Source organism: Microtus oregoni, unplaced genomic scaffold (assembly GCF_018167655.1).
Source record: "Microtus oregoni isolate MIOR12 unplaced genomic scaffold, Mior012 000003F_ref0000135, whole genome shotgun sequence".
Taxonomy (NCBI): domain Eukaryota; kingdom Metazoa; phylum Chordata; class Mammalia; order Rodentia; family Cricetidae; genus Microtus; species Microtus oregoni.
In genome coordinates this window covers 18,730,600-18,749,891 of record NW_024543062.1, presented here as the reverse complement: position 1 = coordinate 18,749,891, position 19,292 = coordinate 18,730,600, and the positions used below count along the sequence as shown (strand labels likewise).

The 19,292-nt window shown below is 50.8% G+C and overlaps 1 protein-coding gene across 3 annotated transcripts in view; it reads right to left on the bottom strand.

Annotated features, from left to right (window-relative positions):
* Positions 1-473: 473 nt before the first annotated feature.
* Scarb1 (scavenger receptor class B member 1) overlaps positions 474-19,292 on the bottom strand; it is a 66,604-nt gene continuing 47,785 nt past the window's right edge. Inside the window, exons 7-13 of one of the 3 annotated variants that reach the window (XM_041649117.1) lie at positions 18,767-18,933; positions 12,159-12,277; positions 9,463-9,536; positions 7,438-7,489; positions 6,562-6,708; positions 4,094-4,222; positions 1,110-1,247 (exon numbers count right to left, since the gene is read on the bottom strand). In XM_041649117.1, the coding sequence (XP_041505051.1) occupies positions 4,094-4,222; positions 6,562-6,708; positions 7,438-7,489; positions 9,463-9,536; positions 12,159-12,277; positions 18,767-18,933 (688 nt within the window). In that variant the 3' untranslated portion in view covers positions 1,110-1,247. Of the gene's footprint in view, positions 1,248-4,082; positions 4,223-6,561; positions 6,709-7,437; positions 7,490-9,462; positions 9,537-12,158; positions 12,278-18,766; positions 18,934-19,292 lie in introns of all 3 variants that reach the window. The other 2 variants (XM_041649118.1, XM_041649119.1) reach the window with 2 other exon arrangements.

Sequence of the window (19,292 nt, the reverse complement as noted above, 5' to 3'; positions counted from 1 at the left end):
GGGGAGAGGGTGCGAACCGTGGCAATCAGAGCTGCTTGATGCATTTTTCGGTGTTCTCGGTGCGAATTTCTTGCTCAGTTCCTAGTGAGTCCCTTAGGGTAAAAGCGTGGTTTTATTCTAAACCAAGGATACCAGGGGGAAACACCCCCCTTATTACGGCTTGAACTTGGGTCAAAACTTAAGACTCTTCCTCCCAACCCTTTTCCTAGCTCCTCCCGGGCCATGTGGGTGACGAGGATGCTTCTGCCCTGGGCACTGACTGTAGAAGACCCGAGAGGCTCCATAGGGCAGAGAAAGGACACAGCCAGCCTGATGCTGGTGCATCTGAGCCACATACCACATCAGGCTTGAAGTGAAAAAGTGGCTAGGGGTGGGTGCTGGCCTGACACCAGGGGGAACACAACCTGAATGAGTGGAGAGGTCTGGACCCCGGAGCCCCAGCCCTGCCCAGCAGACAGTCACGGAAGGCAGTGTTGAATTCGTGAAAAGGTTTATTGCTTCAGTCATGAGTTCCAAAAGATGATAAAATTTCTCTTCCAGTAGAAAAAGGGGCAGATGCGGGCAATGAGCCTCCTTGCCCCTCACCGTCCAGGGAGGTGCACCAGGCAACCAGGCCAGATACCAGGGGACAAAGTGCCAGGGTAGATGGTCCACGCCTCTCTACCTTTGACACCACACCTGAAAACTTAGGACCCTGAGGGGCCTGCCACCTTGGCCACTTGCAGCGGTCAGTTCAGTGTTTAGGTGACACGGCAGAGACTGGAGGAAAAGGGCCAGACACAGCTCCAGGGTGTGTGTGTAGACCCGTCGGGACCTGGAACTGCTTGCCTGGCCTTGGCACAGGAGGCGAAAGTATGCCCAGCCCCTAGGAGTGACAGATCTGTCTTCTGTGGGGACTGAGGCTTTCAGCCTGAGGGAGGAAGACAGGGCAAAATTAAGTGGAGGGCCTGGGCAAGGCCAGCCCCCACAGGAGGGGCCTGTGGCAGTTGTGGTCCCTACAGCCACTTAGATGATAGCGTCTGTAGCCACCAGGCGGCCTCAGCAGCGACTCTGTCCCTGGTCCCTGAGTGTTTCTGCACACGTCGGTGCACATGTGTGCTGTGTGGACAGGTGTGACATCTAGGGGCTCAGGCTGTGGCACTGGCAGGCTGTCCGCTGAGAGAGTCCTCAAGAAGCGGGGTGTAGGGACCAGGTGGCTGGTCTGACCAAGCTATCAGGTTTGGGGGGCTCGTTGTGTCTTTGGGACCCTGTGGAGAAAGAAGAGATTGAGTCACTAGCCTGTCCCCTAGCCCTGCCCTGCCTGTTCCCTCCGCCCCACATCCCACCAGCACGGAACCGACCTCCTCCCCATCACAGTGCCGACTACCGTAAACTGAGAGTCTCCGCTCTCTTACACATGGGGACGCCTTGGTCCTGTGGGGCACTGGGCCTCATCCCTTCCCTTTAGAGTTGGGGAAACTGAGGCCCAAAAGATTGGCAGGACAGAATGAGGAGGGCAGTGGAGAGTCCAGAGTGGGTGTATGGCACTGTCGCCCAGGGAAACTAGGAATGGCCTAGATGTCTGTCCACAGGAAGACAAGTAATGGCAGGCCAGGACCAGCTGTTAAAAATGGCTCTTGTTCATGGAGGTGAGAGACTCCTTCCTACCAAATCCCTGCGATGGTGGCCTCTGGGCCTTAGGGACAGTAGAATAGGAAGGAGGAAGGGGGGAAAGTATGGAGGAGGGGGAGATGGCACAGATGTTGAAAGATTCAATTTGTAAAGATTAGGAAAATGATAAAAACACTGGGTATCTGTCCCTGACCATCCTCCCCTAGGACAGAGAGGCACTGTCACCCCACATCCCAGGCCTGCTGCACCCTGCAGCATGGAAGGAAACCACAGGGCAGACAGAGAGGGCTGTGGGTGTGGGAGCATCCTCTCCCTGGACCAAAACCAGTCTCTCCTCCCCCTATAAGCCACAGCACCCCAGCATGTGAGAAAGTCTCACTCAGAAGTAAAAACGGGGTGCTGGGGGTGAAACTCAGAGATGGAACACACGTAGTAAAAGGGCTCTGGCTTCAATCTCCAGCACCCACAGACAGACAGACAGACAGGCAGGCAGGCAGGCAAACAGACAGAACCAGGAATAAAAGGGGATACAAGGCACAGTAGTGGTATGTGCTTGGAATCTCAGTACTGGGGGACTGGGGCAAGAGGATTGCTTACAAGCTCAAAGCCAGTCTGAGTGACTCAGCATGCCCTTGTTGCCAGAGAGTAAAACGAGAGTTGACTGTTGCTTGGTCTTTCCCAAGAAAAATACATGCAACAAATCCACAAGGCACTGGACAGCCAGGGGAGCCAGGGCATATTTCCCCTCCCCTCCCCCATCACTGTGTTTGACAGAGGACAATGGAGAATGGGAGACAGACCAATGAGAAACAGCAGTTCAGAGCACTTCTACAAAGGCCACTCTGTACCCTTGTCTGGCACCTGACTACAAAGCCAACGCTGCCTGCCAACCCCCACCTTACAGTAAGGCCCAGAGGGAAAGCCTTTTCCTTATTCATACCCTTTCAAAGAGTCATACCCTTTGGGCTAGCAGTGGCCCTATTTTCCTTCTTTTTCAGCAACGGCATGTGCCCCCAGGGGCCACCCCCACACCCAGGTGCAAGGCAGAGTGTAGGGCCTCACCAAGTCTTACTTGGCTAGGCAGTGAGGTGGGGTAACCCCCTCTGCAAGGACCCATGTGTCCACCCCACATGCTGAGGCTGGTCTTTGGAAGACACTGCCCTCTCTAGCCCATGGCCAGGGCTGGGGTGTCCCCTGGAGTGGGGACAAATAATCACTCTCTATAGCCCAAGGGAATCTTGAAGCCAAACAAAGACTGGACCAGGCTGGGAAAATAAAGAGGAAACCCCGGTTTCATTTGTTTTATTGGGGTCTGGACAGGGTGAAGGCTGTGCTCTATCTGGACTGAAGGGACTATCTAATATCTGCTTGGAGCCTGCATTTGCACCCTGGGAGTCCCCTACCTCCCACTCAGGATGCCTTCCATGCCCTCTGGCAATACCAAGTATCACCTGCAGAGGGCGCCGCAGCTGGAAGGCAGCAGATACAAGACCTCACCCTCCACCCCTCCTGGAAGTCCCATTGGACTAGAACCCTTCTTCAGTTCCACGGACACATGGGGACCCAGTGGGCTGCAGAGGCCCAGTCGGGCCTGCCTTCCCTCCTCTGGGGAGGTGGCATCTACCAGGACACTCACACACCCACCAGAGTTCTGCTTCATCTTCTCCGACAGCTGACTTTGCTGGCAGTAGTCAGCTGGCTCCCAGAATCCCAGGCGTCGAGCTGTGGCCTCCCCCTCCCAGCTCCCTCCAAGGATGTGTTCATACCCAAGCAGGCTTAAGGGCTCAAATAGCAGCTTCTTCTGGGACACGACTCACCTCTGCTAACCTCAAACTGCAGGGCCCATAGCTCTCCCTGCCACTTCCCAGGCAGGGACACACCCTGCAGGGCTCGGCCTCCCCTTGGCCCTGAAGGTCTCGGAGAAGCGGAGAAGCGCTGCCCCGGATCCCCGCAAGGTGGGCTGCTGAGTGAGCCAGGCCGCCAGCTATACCTGCATGGGCGGTGGGCGAATCGCGGGACCACCCACCCCAGTACTGCACAGGGCAGACAGCTCTGGACTGTTCTGAGCAGCCTTATACATCCTGTGTGCTCACCCTGACATCCTATTCCAGGCCTGGGCCCGAGTATACAGCTGGCGCTCAACCACGCTTAAATTACTTAAACCCTCATTCCAGACTGGAACCAGTGTGGCTTCTACACCAAAATACCCTCTGAGGTCCAGAAAAATACAGTTTCAAACCCTCTGGGCTTCCAGGACGCTCAGGGACCTGCATTTAGCCAACAGCGTAGGATGGAGCACGAAGAAGCAACTGGTCTACTAACTTTATCTTCTCATGGGACCTCATAAATGACAGTCACTGACTGAAGGTCCCAGAAACTGAGGCTAGACGGGCCCCACTGTGATGATGTCGGGAGGGTGGCTCTCCACGTGGATTGGCTACAGGCAAGATAGGGTGGGGGTGGGGGGTTACCTGGTACGCACCTACAGCTTGGCTTCTTGCAGCACCTTGCCCTTGGCAGCTGGTGACATCAGAGACTCAGAGTAGGCCTGAACGGCCTCCTTATCCTGGGAGCCCTTTTTACTAGCACTCCAAAATAAAAAGCATTTCTCCTGGAAGACAACCAAGCTCGTTTATATTCCGCGCGCGGGTCACTGGGGAAGGAGACCCTGGGCTCCCCCAGAAGCAAAGAGGCGAGCAGAGTCCTCCACTCTGCACCGCGGAGAACTGCCCCGGAAGATGGACAGAGCAGAGCATGGAGAGCCACCAACAGGCAGTGAGGGGCAGAGGTGGCTGCAGTAGGGCAAATGTGGAGAGAGCTTGGGTTTCTCTGGTCTGGGCTTGGCGGAGATGGGCTGGACTTGAACCCAGGGCCTGGGGTGGGTTAAGCTCACTTAACCACTTCCCCAAGTACACAGAGTTTTTAATCAGGGGTAAATGTTAACATAATTGTGTTCCCCTTAAGAATGATGTAGGGGTGAGTATGTTGTTTACCATCCAGCATGCAGTTAAAAAAAAAAAAAACGAGACACACATACACACACACACAAACACACACGTGAGGCCTAGTCTTGTAAGCACAAAGTTGGTAGGGTGTGGACTGCTGTTTGGGCCTCTAATGAAAACTGCAGAGCAATCAGCCTGGACCCCAGACCCCGAGGTGTAGTGAGAAGCCTTCTATTTTTGGATCCCTCTCTCTTTGGCAATGGTTGACCGGAAGGGGCTGGCCCAGTTCTCACTGGGCAGCAGCCGAGCAAAAGCTGCCTAGGAGCCCAGCCCATGGTGTCAATCAGACACTCCAGGCTACAGTCAACCTGGAGAGGCTCCCAGATGTCCCTTCGAGATGACATGAGACAGGGGCGCCAGTGCTCGGAGAGGGAAGTGGGGTGCTGGCGGCCTGTTCTTCCCACAGCAAGCAAGCAAGCAAGCAAGCAAGCACACCTTCAGAAAGAAAACCACCCGACTGACTGGGTAGGAGAGAAAGTCGTCGCCCCCTCCCCAAGCAGAAAGTCTGTGGCCCCAGGACATCTCCCTGTGGGAGGCCATTGACCCCCCCCATTGCCTGCAGACACTGACCCTCCCCCATCACAGCTGATCGTCACCCTGTCTGTCCTCAACTGTCCTGGCTTCACAACGACAGCTATCAACATCAACGTCACGTGAAGAGACTTGGCCCTGAATTTCAAGCGGCAAGTTCTGCTCATTTTTGTAACCCCAAGATCTATGAACACAGCCTCAAAAAAAAAAAAAAATCTCACCACGAGTGGATGTTTGGTCCTAAGATCAGAAGGGAACTAAGGTTTTAGTCACACACACACACACCCCTTACTTCCTGCTTTTAGGGGCTGCATGCCCTAGGATTACACTTTTCATTCAAATTTGCTTCCTTTCTTACATAAGTCACCCCCACCCATGTCTGCGCCACACTTTTCCTTTTATTTTATTTTTTTTGTGACAAGCTTTCATGTAGCCCAGGCTAGCCTCAGACTTTACAGGTAACCAAGGATGGCTTTGATTTTCCAATCCTCCGGCCTCAACCTCCCTCCTAAATGCTGGGATTACAGGGGTGAGCCATCACACCTGGTGTGAAATAGTCACCAGATTTCAAAGATTAAATCTGGAAGAGCCGGAGAGAGCCTTTGTAGCTTATCGATCGCACGCCTTCTCTGTTTCTAAATATCTATTTATGTGCGCAAGTATTTTGCCTGCCTGTATATGCACCGCGTGCGTGCCTGTTACATCTCCTGGAACGAGAGTTATAGATGGTCGTGAATCATCTTGCAAGTGCTGGGAATCAAACCTCAGGCCTCTGCAAGCAATAAGTGTACCCAGCCACTGAGCCATCTCTCCATCTCTCCTTCCTTCCTTCCTTCCTCTCTCCCTCCCTCTTTCCTTATCTTTTCAGTACTTGTGATTGCTGTTTTTTCTGTCACTGTTGGGGACTGAATGCAAGGGCTTGCATTGGCTAACAAGAGCACTATTGCTGAGCTAACCCTTAACTCCAAATTTTGATATATTTGGGCTAAACAGAATTTCTAACTAGATACACTTGTTTCTCTTGACTTAGAAAATTCATATTCAGGAGCTCACGTGTGACTCCTCCCATTTCCGTCTCACACCCAGTTCTGGCCCCTCCCTTTTGTTATCTTTTACCTTGGATAAACTGTCTTTTTTTGTTTGGTTGGGTCTTCCACTTCTTCTCTGACCAGGCCAGACCCTGCCTCCCACCTCCACCTCCAGTGGGCAACTCCACAGAGCTTGAATCAAGAGGTACCCACTTGCTGGTCAAATGACGGGGTACTTCTCTCAGCCCAGCACCCACTGGGGAGGGTCCCCGGCCTTCCAGGACAGGCAGAGAAGAGTCACAGCAGGACGCCAAAGGAGCTGGAAGGAGAGCCCGCTACAGGAGAGTAACCAGACCGGACAGAGTCCTGCCGCCCCGCCTACTTACCTGGCTGCGCAACTGGTAGATGATGGGCACCAGCAGCAGGAGGCCACCCAGTCCCAGCAGCACGTACTGCGCATAGTGAAGCACCTGGGGCATCAGCACGAGCTGCGTGTAGAACGTGCTCAGGGGCTTGCCGCCCATGGCCCCGCTCTGCAGAGGGATGGATGAGCAAGTGAGGAGGGCCAGGCTGCACACGGCATCTCCCGGAACCATCCCTTGTGTCTCGCCCCTCCCAAACTCAGACCAAAGAGTCTCAGAGCACCATTTGCTTCAAGTTCAAGGAGAACTACATTTCCCAGCTGCCTTTGCTGTTCGCAGACCGATGTGATGAGGCACTGGCCAATCAACGGAGGGTATATCTGACCCCCAAAGGCCCCCCCCCCTCCCCAAGATTCATCTCTTTCACCAGTTAGAACCTAAAATTAGGACCTAAAGGGTCACGAGAAAGATCAGCTGGCCTGGTGACAATCTCCAGCACCACCTCAGACAAAGAAGTGAACCTGATGAGAGGCGGGGGAAGGGGATGTTAGCAAACCCTGGAGATGGCTCAGTGGTTTAAAAGCAATGGCTGCTCTTCCAGGAAGCCCAGGCTCCTTTCCCAGCACCCACTTGCTGGCCCACAACCACCTGCAATTGCTGTTCCAAGGGGTCTGATGCTCTTTTCGGCCTCTGTGGGTACCAGGCTTTCATGTGGAATACATACATACATACAAGTAGGCTAAACTTCCATATGAATAACTACATCCAGGTGCCAGAAGTTAAGCTAACATTAGCATCAAAGTGAAATAAAATAAATAAGCCAGGCCCGCACTTCTCTCCACCTGCCTCACACACGACAGGCCCCACCCCCAGACTCCCTGCGGCCCGCAGAGCCCTTACCTGCTCAAACCACAGCAGGGGCAGGACCACGGGCTCAATCTTCCCTGTTTGCCTAGAGAGAAGAGGACACAAGGTGAGTGACAGAAGGTGAAGGGTGTTGTGTCGCTCAGTAGAGCCTTTAGTTGTGTGCCAGGCCTTGTTCAATCAGCAACACCTCACAAGAAAATGGGAGAGAAAGATGTAGCAGGAGCTTCGAAGGCAAGTTCAAGAACAGCCTGGGCTACATGAAACCCTGGTCCTAATTAATTAATTAATTAATTAAGGGGTGTGACAAGAGTCAGCAGGTAACAGTGTTGCCCGCCAGAGTCAGCAGGTAACAGTGCTGCCCGCCAAGCCTGATGACCTGAGTTCCATGCCCAGGTCCCACAAGGTGGAAGGAGAGAACACGCTTCCAAAAGTTGTCCTGACCTCCACGTATGCATTGCAGCATATGCCTGTGCCCCCGCCCCATAATAAATACATTAAAAAAAATAACAATGAATCTCATCCCACAGGAGCCTGGGTGGCTGTGTTTAGAGCTGTCTACAGCTGAACTTGATCCCCACCACACAGGTCTAGATCCAGCAAGTACTTTCACATACCCCAGAGGCTAGAGGAGAAACCTTCGCAGGGCTGGAGAATGGTGCACTGGGTAACACTTGCTGTTCAAGTATATGAGCCTGAGGTCAGATCCCGGAACCCAGATCGAAAGCTGTGTGTGGCTCTGAGCCTCTGACCCCAGGGCTGAGAGGGGTAGAGACAGGGCTGGCTGGGGCTTCAGTGGGAAACCCTGTCTCGAGGGAAGAAAGTGTCACACACAGGTCATAGCCACAGGAGCCGGCAGGCCTGAGCAGATTGCACCCTGAAGCTGAAGCTGAGGGGAAAGGGTTTAGCAATAACACAGAACTAGACTTCGGTTCCTTATTGTGACAGCTACGGCCAGAAGCTGACGATGATGAGGGTGCTGGGGACAGGGGACAAAGATCTCCATTCCTGCCACCTCTCCATAAATCTATGAAGATTCTAAAGAGTATTTTAGGCAGTGGGACAGATCAGTGTTTGGAAGCTGGCCTCAGGAGCTCAAGCCAGCCCACTTTGGCCTCCAGTTTCAAGAGCCTGGGTGAGCCAGATCTAGGGCTGCAGGTCCAAGTTCAAGGCCATGATGGCTACAGAGTGAGTTCAAGAGGAGCCTGGGCCATTTAGCGAGACCCTGTGTCAAAATAAAAGCTGAAAAGATGGCTGGCGGTATAACTCAGTGAGAGAGTGCTTTTCCAGCAATGAAGAGGAGGTGTGTGTGTGTGTGTGTGTGTGTGTGTGCGCGTGCTCACGCTGGAGTCTAGCTGAGTCAGGGTTTCCTGGCCTCAGTTTCCTCAACAGAAGGTCAGAGCTGGGTTCTGAGTATGAGACCTGGAGGTCGTGCTGAGGAAGAGCCCATCTCTTTCTCAATCACAGCCTTCTAAGTGGTTCCCAGCCCTTCGGTCTGTGACCCTGGGCGTGATCAGCTCCAAGGCTGGACTCTATTACCAAGTCTCTACCTGGCAAACGTGGAACGTGGCAGGAGCCTTCACAATGTCAGTCTGTGCACAAAGTTAAAGTAAACCCAGGGAATGATGGTTTATAGGGCATTGACTGCTCTTCCAGAAGACCCAGGTCTTCTCAGTTCTTAGCACCCACATAGTGGCTCACAACTGTCTGCAACTCCAGTTCCCTGGGACCCCACGCCCTCTTCTGGCCTCTGTGGGAACTGCACATACGCGGTGCACAGACATGGAAGCAGGCGACTATTCTATTGCAGTCTTTGTATTCTACTCCAGAAGAGGAAGACAGTTTGGGTCGACCAATCTGGCTGATGGAGAAGAGATCTTAGGAAAGGGGGAAATGAAGGAGTGTCAGGGTGCAGGCTGGGTCTCCATCCAGAGCAAAGACGTTGTCATAGGGAAGACAGAAGTGGATGGACCTTTGCCTTGTCCCATGCCTTGCATTTGCCAATGCATGGAGCCTCCTGGTCCCTGATGCCTTCAGAAGCTGCGACTCCAACCTACTCACCCAATGCCCTTGACAGACTTGATGAAGAGGCTCAGCTGCAACTTCACAGAACAGTTCATGGGGATCCCAGTGACCTGGAGCCAAAAACAGTGAGGAGAGCGGTAAGTCCACAGAGCCCATGGGGCTGAAGAGATGGCTCAGAGGTTACAAGCACTGGCTGCTTTTCCAAAGGTCCTGAGTTCAATTCTCAGCAACCACATGGTGGCTCACAGCCATCTGTAATGAGATCTGGTGCCCTCTTCTGGTGTGGTATACACAATAAATCTTAAAAAAAAAAAAAAAAAGACCACGGAGGCCAGTTCCCAGCCTGCTCCAGTCCTGGGAGTCCTGGGGTCCTGAGGGACTTCTCCCCCACCTGAACCAGGCAACAGGCTGGGCAGCCACCCTTCTAGAAATTTCCCGCGCATGTTTGACGAAGGGATAGGACACCTGCCATCTCAAGGTCCCCTTGTCACCAAAGAGGTGATCTCCATCTGGATTTTTGTTTTTCAAGAAGTGTTTCTCTGTAGCTTTGGGTGCCCTGGAACTTGCTCTGCAGGTCAGGTTAGCCTCGAACTCACAGAGATCTGCCAACCTCTGCCTCCTGAGTGCTGGGATTAAAGCCTTGTGCCACCCCTGCCCAGCTTGTTTTGAGACAGAATTTCACACAGCCCAGGCTAGAACCCAGCTGGGTACATAACCAAGGATGATCCTGAACTCCGCACCTCCCTGCCTCCACCTTCTGGGGGCTGGCTCATGCCTAACTTTACACAGTGCTGAGATGGAGCCCAGGGCTTTGTGGGTGCTGGGTAAGTACTCCACCTACTGAGCTTAAATTCCCGCCCTCACACAGCTTCCTCAGACAGTGACTCACGAGTGTGGGGCATGCAGTAAGGATGGCTTTTTCTTTTGTTTTTGTTTTGTTTTTTGAGACAGTTTCTCTGTAGCTTTGGAGCCTGTCTTAGAACTAGCTTTTGTAGATCAGGCTGGCATCGAACTCACAGAGATCCTCCTGCCTCTGCCTCCTGAGTGGTGGGATTAAAGGTGTGCACCACCACCGCCTGGCTAGTATGGCTTTTTCAATCTGTTTACATTTCCCACTGGCTCAGAAGCTTAGCACAGGGCCCGATCCAGGGTGAATAGGGTTAAGTGCACAGCAGCTTGTGGCCTTTTCTCTTGAGACGCAGTAATGCAGGATCTGCCACTTCCTAGCCGAGGTGGCAGCAAAGTGCTTCCTGCACAAGGCGCTATTTTAAAACGCGATGCTTAAAAATCATCATACAAATAATCACCAGGAGAACTGACACCCTCGTCACTTCACTCAGGGAGAAAATTCTAGAACAACATGAGAGAAGTTTGGTGAAGAGGCCTCGGTATGAGGTTCCAACATTGGGATGGGGCTTTGTGCAGACAGTTTGCTGAGACTGCAGCTAGCCCTGCCCATCATGCGACTCTTGCAAAGATGACCAAAGCCGAAAGCCACCTCTCCAGTCACAGCCATCCACAGCAGAGGGCAAGGACATCATTGCCTTTCCTTTGAGTCCAGCGCACCCAGGTCCCTCCTGTCCCCAGGGCAAAGGGGACTGGGCAAAGGCCTCCAGAAACTGGATACGGCTTTCAGACAGAGGTGCGGGGATCCTAACCCTGCATACAGTTTCACCACCGTGGGTAGGCTGAGCAACCCTCCCAGGGAAATCTGCCAGGTTGGGTGCCCAGTGTCAGTCTTGGAACCTGAGTTCCAGGGGTCCCCACTCCCTAAGCTAGGGTGTTGGCCTCACTGTGCCACACCCATTTGCTTAGACAGTTAATACTAGGCACCTGTGTCTTTGGGAGTCTGGAGCATGGATCCAGGGGCCCACAGGACAGGTCCCCAGTCAACACCCAGGCCCCTATCCCCAGGGGCTTTCTTGACATAAAATATTTCCTGTATGTCAGGTTTCTGGCTGGGGAGCTAGACATCAGACAACTTCCTCCCACGTCCCCATCCTTCCTCTGCAATAGCCCTCGGCTGTGAGCCAGGAGTGAAGACACACTTAGAAGCTGAGGCAGGTGGATTGCAAGTTGAAGACCAGATGAAGGCCCAGCTAGAACCAGAGCTCCTCACGTGTGAGAGGCCCAGGCTTCCATCATCATCCAGTAAAACAATAAGGTTTTCACAAAATGCCTTCAGGGCGTCATGGGTGTCCGTGCAAGACAGGGATCCTGAGACTCCCCAAGGTAATGGTAAGGGCAGCAGCCTGACTGGACACATCCTACAGTAACCAGAGGCAGAGAGAAGGGCTGTGCATACCAGAGAGGGCCTGTGTCTGAGAGTCACCCTCCTGGCCCTGGCTAGTGGATACAAGTTAACACAGGACAAATTCCCCACATGATTTCTCTGTGAGACATTGTGGCTCACACTGATGTCTTGAAATCTTTAGTGTCTTGACACTGTCAAGGGTATCTCTGGTGCAGGAGACATTCCAGCTGATATTTCTTAATTAATTTACCACCATATATCTTTTTTATAGGCCCCAATAAAAAAGTAATGACATCACTGAACTATGGAATTGGGGACCTTTGATGGCTCGAAGTTCTAGAAGTCACCACTGTGGAAGGAACTGGGCTTCCCTACCCCAGTCTGAGCCAGCTGTGTTTTGGGGGGTGGTGAGAGGGAAGAGGAGCATGCAGCAACCCACAAGAACCAGCCCCAGACTCTAGCAGGGCACAGGACTTACCGGATGAATGTCCAGGAACAAGGAATGCTCTTTTGGGTCAGGGTTCAGACCAAGCACGGCTTCGGAGAGCACAGGGTCCGCATTGTAGAAGTGAGGGTGTGACAGGAACAGGGGTGCGCCTGGAGGGGGAGAGAGACAGGGTCGGAAGACTGGATGGGCACCAGACTTGCAGGACAAGGAAGGAAAGAGACCCGCAGTCAGGAGGGGCATTCACAAGATGTGACATTGGTGACCAGGCAGGGAGAACCCCTTCCTTCACTGCATAAAGAAGTTGGGCACAGGTCATGAGGAGGGTGGATGGAGCCAGGGTGGCTGATTCAGTGGCAGGGGTGGGTGGAGGAGGGGAGAGGGCAGCTGCCACCAAGCGAGGGAAAGGCATGCCAGGTAGGAGTGTGGCAGAGGTGAGAGCAAGGAGGCCCTGGGGCCAGAGGTACAAGAGGGAATCATGGAAGATGAAAATGGAAAAAAAAAAATCAAGGTCACATGAATTTGAGAGGGGAAGCTGCATCTGAATGCTAAGTCAGACACACGAGCTGCTTTTGCAGGCATCATAGCTCAGGGGTGCACATGGGCGGGTCTCTGATATCAAAGGAGGTAAGGGAACAGCACTGGCGAGAGATTCCCATCCGGAACCCTGAGACAGGACCTCACCACCAATACAGCCATCCCAGGACAAGGGCCTGATGTGCGAGTTACTAGTTACATAGGGTGTCTGAATTTTTTATGGTGCTCTGTTGACTTTGAGTTTTTTGAATGCTGATCAGTGAACGGCAGCTGCCGAGAGACACTAGATTATGGAAGGGACTGCTGAATGAAATCAGCCTATATGCCTCAAAGATGTGTTGACCTCAGAATGGAAACCGGGATATATGTTATGGTGGGGAAGAGGTTTTGCTTTTGTTCCTTCCGGATACCATCAAAATTGATAAAGATTAGATTGGAACAGCAGAGACCTCTTGATTAGGAGAGGCAATAGCTCATCAAGCAGCAAAGACATTCAACCTGCCAAACAGGGAGACTCCCCAAAGCTAAGTTGAGGCAGGGTTTTGTTTTTGTCTTTCCAGGAGAATAAAAATACCCAACTAAGGACTCTGAAGCCCACAGGACAAATGAGACTTCTGAAGAAGGAGGAATCACACAGAGAAAATGCCCCAGGAAAGAGCAAACTGTCCTAATGGTATAGCACACTTCCAACAGGGTAAAGACCTCATAAATCTTCCCAAATGTTTGTCTTTACTGTTCTCTACAGACAAGGCAAATGGCCTTTTTGTAGTTATAATTCAATTAAATTAAAGATGACCTTGGAATTGGAATGTGGCTCTTTCTTTTTCTAAACCCAAGTATGCTTTTTAAAGAAAAATCCAAAATCTCTGTCTCATGTCAAAAGAACCACCTGGTACGGATAACAGAAAAACAAACATTAGGGACTATTCTATTGCCACTAATCTCATACTCCTTAGGTTTTATTTTGGCTCTCTAAAACTTTTCTTAAGGTATAAATATCTCAAAATTTATAAGATATATATATATATATATATATATATATATATATATATATATCTGTCATAATATGGTCATGGAGGAAACTAAGCAAAAGAGATTAGAGTCTAGGATCTCATTCTGAAAAGAAAAAATGAATTGATAGGTTAAAAGGGTAGATTACTGTATCTGCTTTTAAAGTAAAAAAGTAAATACTAGTCTCAAACAGTTTACATGGGTATGGATTTTGTATTTTTACACAAATTTAAGGTTATTTTTGTTATACTGTATTATATGTTTCTATGTCTTGTTCAAGATATTGTACCTATGAAGCTCATTTAAAAATGTAATGTAGAGTTCTAGTTCTTGAAAGCTATTTAGGACAGTAAAGAAATACAGAGGTAGTCATCTATAACAATCAGACTTATAGTCATGTTAGGTATATTTTCAAGGTCAATCAGAGACATATTTCAAATAGACAGATGGTTTTCAAACACTTCAGAGACCAACAGAATATGATACTTTAATGTTTTAATAACATAAGGCTTTCCATGACAGTGAGACATGTCTGCTTCTGGCAGCACCAATTTATTTAAAAAAAAAAAAAAAGGATGATGGGTATTGAAGAAACTCCATATGGAATTTGCTTTCACTGTAGGAAAGTTTGCCATTTGGGCAAGAAACTGCTCTTGCCTTGACTGCTGACAGTATGCTGTCCAAATTAGACAAGCAAAACACAAAAGATGGCAACTGTCGAACTTTGCCAAGATGAGATAGGACAGTCCTTCAAAATTCCTGCTTCCCAGAAGAGTCTGTCAGCTATTCTAGGCCTGTAGGCCAAAGATGAATGCCCCAGCATTGCAGAGGAACCTTGGGTGACTGTCTCAGCAGCCAGCAGTTTCTGTCCATTTCTATAGTTTTAGAAGTTGTTGGTTCTACACTTCTTGTTTGCTCAGGTAGTATTATATCCTTCTCAGGTCTCTGACAGAGTTGAAGACAAGACAGTTATAGCTACAGTTTTCCTCGTTACCAAATTCAGAAAAGAAACTCACAAAAGGAAGTATAAAATGTATTAGCTTGAGCTTAAAAGTTTAAATTGTTTATCTAAGAAAATGCTTTGAGGAGAAAAAAAAGATAGTTTTGGGTTGGTAATACAAGTTATGATATAAGTGGTTTAGGTATAAAACTTTGAACTCATTAGGATAAGATAGATAATAATTTCTCTAAATTTGCCAAATACAAATGGACTGGATATTGTAAATGAAATTCTTACCTGATAATTGTTCTTTTTTTTATATAGTTTTACTATGTTAGAGGTAAAACCTTTTCTTTTTTATTTATACAAAAGTGGGAAATGTTGCAAGATATTTGAGTGCATTGTACAAAGGTATGTCACTGTGACTGGTTTAATTAAAAACTAAATGGCCAAAAGCTAGGCCAGAGGTATAGGCAGGACTTCTGGGCAGAGAGAGCTCTGGGGAAAAGGAAGGAGCTACCAGCTAGACACAGAGGAAGCAGGACATGCAGGAGGAGAGGTAAAAACCACAAGCCATATGACATCATGTAGACTAGAAACGGGTTATTTGAAGTTGTAAGAGTTAGTTAGGGTGCTGGAGAGATGGCTCAGTGGTTAAGAGCACTGGCTGCTCTTCCAGAGGTCCTGAGTTCAATTCCCAGCAACCACATGATGGCTTAGGACCATCTGTAATGAGGTCTGGTGCCCGCTTCTGGCATGCAATCGTATGTGTGCAGAAAGAACATTGTATATGGAACAAATAAGTGAATCTTTAAAAAAAGAAAAAGAGTTAGAAACAAGACTAAGCGAAGACCAAGCTTTTATAATGAATAAGAAGCCTCTGTGTCATTATTTGAGAGCTGGTTGATGATAGAGGACTCATTACGGTGGAGAACAGGAGTCCCTGAGAATCCAGGTGAGCCCACAGACTCTGGAAGGCCACCCAGTCTTGCCTTCAGCTTGGAAAACCCCGTCTCCACCCCTCCGACCCACTCTGAAAGGAGATACCAGCAAACACCAGAACCCCATTTCTACAGGAAGGACACCGTGGATGCTGGAGAAATCAAGCTGCCACCTAGCCACACCTGGAAGGCACAGATTCCAGCAGGGTGTCATGGCTGCCGACACCGCCTGCTGCAGATGGCACACCCATGTGGCTTTCTAACAACAGGAGTGCTTCATCTTCCTTTTTTATTTTCAAACACCCTCAGAGAGACGCACCCAGGCAATAAGTATAATTAATTTATAGCTTTATGATCCATGTATCCAGACTTAATTGCTTAGGATTACCCCAGTTGTGATTAAGGGACACTCCAGGAAAGGTCCCAAGACAGGGAGATGACACACGGGGAGTCCTGAGTCCAAGGAATTCTCGTGACCCAGAAGGGGAAACCTATGTGCATTCTTTATCGTCAGATAAAATGCCACAGAAAGGTGGACTCAGTCGGGTGCACCCTCATAGCATGTGCACGAATGTTCTAGAAGCACCCTTGTAATAGCAGAATGCCACGAGATAGCTCCGTGAGCCAGGAAGGGGTAGGGCAAGCGGAGCATAGTCCCACAACAAGCCAGAGGCCAAATTCAACCACCCACCGTCTTGCAGATGGACCATATGGATGCGGTAGGGGCAGCATTTGGGAGTGAGTGGAAAAGAACACACACAGCATGACTTCCATCTACATGAAGAGGCAGAGAGCCTGGAGACCAAAAGTCAGGCAGTGGGCAGGAGGAGCGGGAAACACTGCGCCCTACAAGGTCTGCCTCTTCGTGGGGTTGCTGTTGGCCACATGGCTGTGTCCCTTTGCAGATTTCAAACTGCTCAGACCACTTAAGTCACCCCCTCCCCGTCCTTGTTTTTCTCCCACTTAAAAACGTAAGTGTTGGGGGTCGGGAAAATGGCTCAGTCAGTGAAGTGTCTCCGGCGCAAGCCTGAGGACCTGAGTTCAGGTCCCCAGCACTCGCACTGAAAGCCAGACGTGGCAGCACAGATCTGTAACCTCAGCACTGGGAGGCAGAGGCAGGTGAATCCCTAGAGCCAGCCAGGTCACAGATTAGTGAGAGCATCTGTCTCAAAAAATAAATAAATAGGGGCTGGAGAGATGGCTCAGAGGTTAAGAGCATTGACTGCTCTTCCAAAGGTCCTGAGATTAATTCCCAGCAACCACATGGTGGCTCACAACCATCTGTAATGGGGTCTGGTGCCCTCTTCTGGCCTGCAGGCATACACACAGACATAATATTGTATACATAATAAATAAATAAATATTTAAAAAAAATAAATAAATAGAGAGTAATTGAGGAAGACACCCAGCTCTGGCCTCCTTGCATGCTCCTGCAAACACATGCTTGTACCCACACTCCCCCCAGGGAAAAAAACCAAAGAACAAGCTACAGACACGGTACATTTAGACCCTCTGGCACATCTGAAATTCTGTCCCTTTCAACAGAGCTCTACGGGGATGTCGGGATGTCGCTGCTCCTGTGGTGTGGTCTTAGTGACTAATTGGAGCAAGCTCTGGGACCGAGCACCAAGAGGAAGGCAGAGCTGGGGTTGTGGATACAGCTTCCTGCCCACAGGAAAGTCCTGTAGGGCTCTGCCCCGGAAACTTGAATCCCATGAACCGACACGTGCCGCAGTCAGGCCAGGCAGCTGCTGCCGCCGGCCCCAGATATCTGTGCAGCAGGTGGCCTGGTGGGCTCTGTCTTACAAGGGGAACTTGTGGACTAGGATCCACCGTTCTCTCACTTCTCTTCTTCCGCCCCACAGCGGTATCCCCAGAGCCTGCTTCTCTAGCTACAAGACAGCGTTCCACCCAAACAGGCTCTGAAAGTCAGACCCAGTCAGAGAGAGGTTGTGTCCCACCGACCAGGTCCCCGCCCTGCCTCAGGCCTTCCTGTTTCTGTGTGTGCATAGCTCAACACTTTGTGAACAATGACTATAAGGCTGGGCATCCTGGATGGGGGAGGAGGCAAGACACAAGGTTTGCAGTCCAGGGAGGGGGCAGGCAGGGAAGGGTTAAATAACTCGATAGCTAAGAGAATGCACAGAGAATGACTGGTGGACCAAAGAGGATGGAAGATCAGGGAGGGCCTCTGAAAGGATATGAACAGAGGAAGCTTTTCATTTTAATTTGATTCACATCTGGTGCAACGTGAGCTGGCGAGGGACGGAGCGGACCACAGTAGCAGACTGGGGAAGAAGCTGGGGAGGAAGGAGAAAGAATGTGCGGGAGGGACCGGGACCTGCCTAGGCCTGACCAGCAGGTGAGGGGTGAGGGGGTGTGCCTTGGGGCTGACACCCAGGTCCAAACAGAGCAACAGAGGTGGGCATAGCAGGGTCTGGCACACGATTAGGACTCAGAGCGGACGCCAGGGGACACAGCCAGCACCAAGATTCACACACCCGGCTCGGCTGAAGAGGAGAGTTTTACACAACACCAGAACCGCCAGTTGGACTCTGCCAAGCTGTTGCTTCTCTGCAGGTGAACGGCCCCAGGGGTGCTCCCACCCACATCCCAGTGGGCAAAGGAATCACAGCCGCAGCCACCAGGCTAAAGATCGGCTGTCGCTCAGACTCTAGTCTCACAGTGGCCCCCAGCCAGCCAGTGTCTGGGGTCCTGAAAACATGAGCTGGGCAGAGGAGGAGGGCACAGAATGAAGCGTTTTGGTGGAGCTGGTGTCAGGGTATGTGCCTACCATCCCAGTGCTCAGATGGCAGGGGCAGGAACTCGGGCCACACGGTACTACCCGGTCTCAAACTGGATACTAGGTGGAAAGGAGCGGGCCACAAGCCAAGGAATGTGGTGCCTCCAGAAACAGCAAGGGGATGAGGGCAGACTCCTCTCCATGGCCAAGAAACAATGCCCACTGTCGGAATCTTAACCTCAGGGCTGGCCCCTTCGGACTTGGGAGTGATAAAGCCCGAGGCTAATGAGAGCTGGTGGGACATTTATCAGGGTGGCATTATCTCTAGTTCCCTATCTGTAGCACTGAGTTCATCAGCGGTGCAGAGACCAGAGATTAATGGGACTGCAAGCTGGAAGCAGATAAAATTCTGGTGCCACCCTCTCGCCCCAGTCTGGAGGCAGGGAAGCAGTGCGGAGGAGACACTTACCAAACCTGCAGGTGCTGACGTTCTGAATGCCAGACTCGAGGCACGGACAGAAGCCTTCATTGGGTGGGTAGACGGACCCATTGGCAAACAAAGTCTTGGGGGCCGTGAAGCGATAGGTGGGGATACCTTCAAACACCCCTGAATTGTGGTAGGTGAGCTTCATGGACCTGCAGGGAGGAGGCAGGGTGAGAACTATTCCCTTAGTGCTCAACTTAGCAGGAAAACCAGGGGCTCAAAGTCACTCTTGGCTACACAGCAAGTTCAAGCCCAGCCTAGATGATATGACACTCTTGTCTTAAAAACATCAAAATAAAATAATAATAATAATAATAATAAAACGTTGTGAGCAAAGTTGCACCTGCACTGCCCACCTGGTAAATTTTTTCCTTGTTCCCCAGACAATAAAGAAAGCCAGCGCTGCACTGTCCTGGTGCACGAGGTGCGGTCCCCTGAGGTAATCTCAAGGTTTTTTTTTTTTTTTTTTTGGTTTTTCGAGACAGGGTTTCCCTGTGGTTTTGGAGCCTGT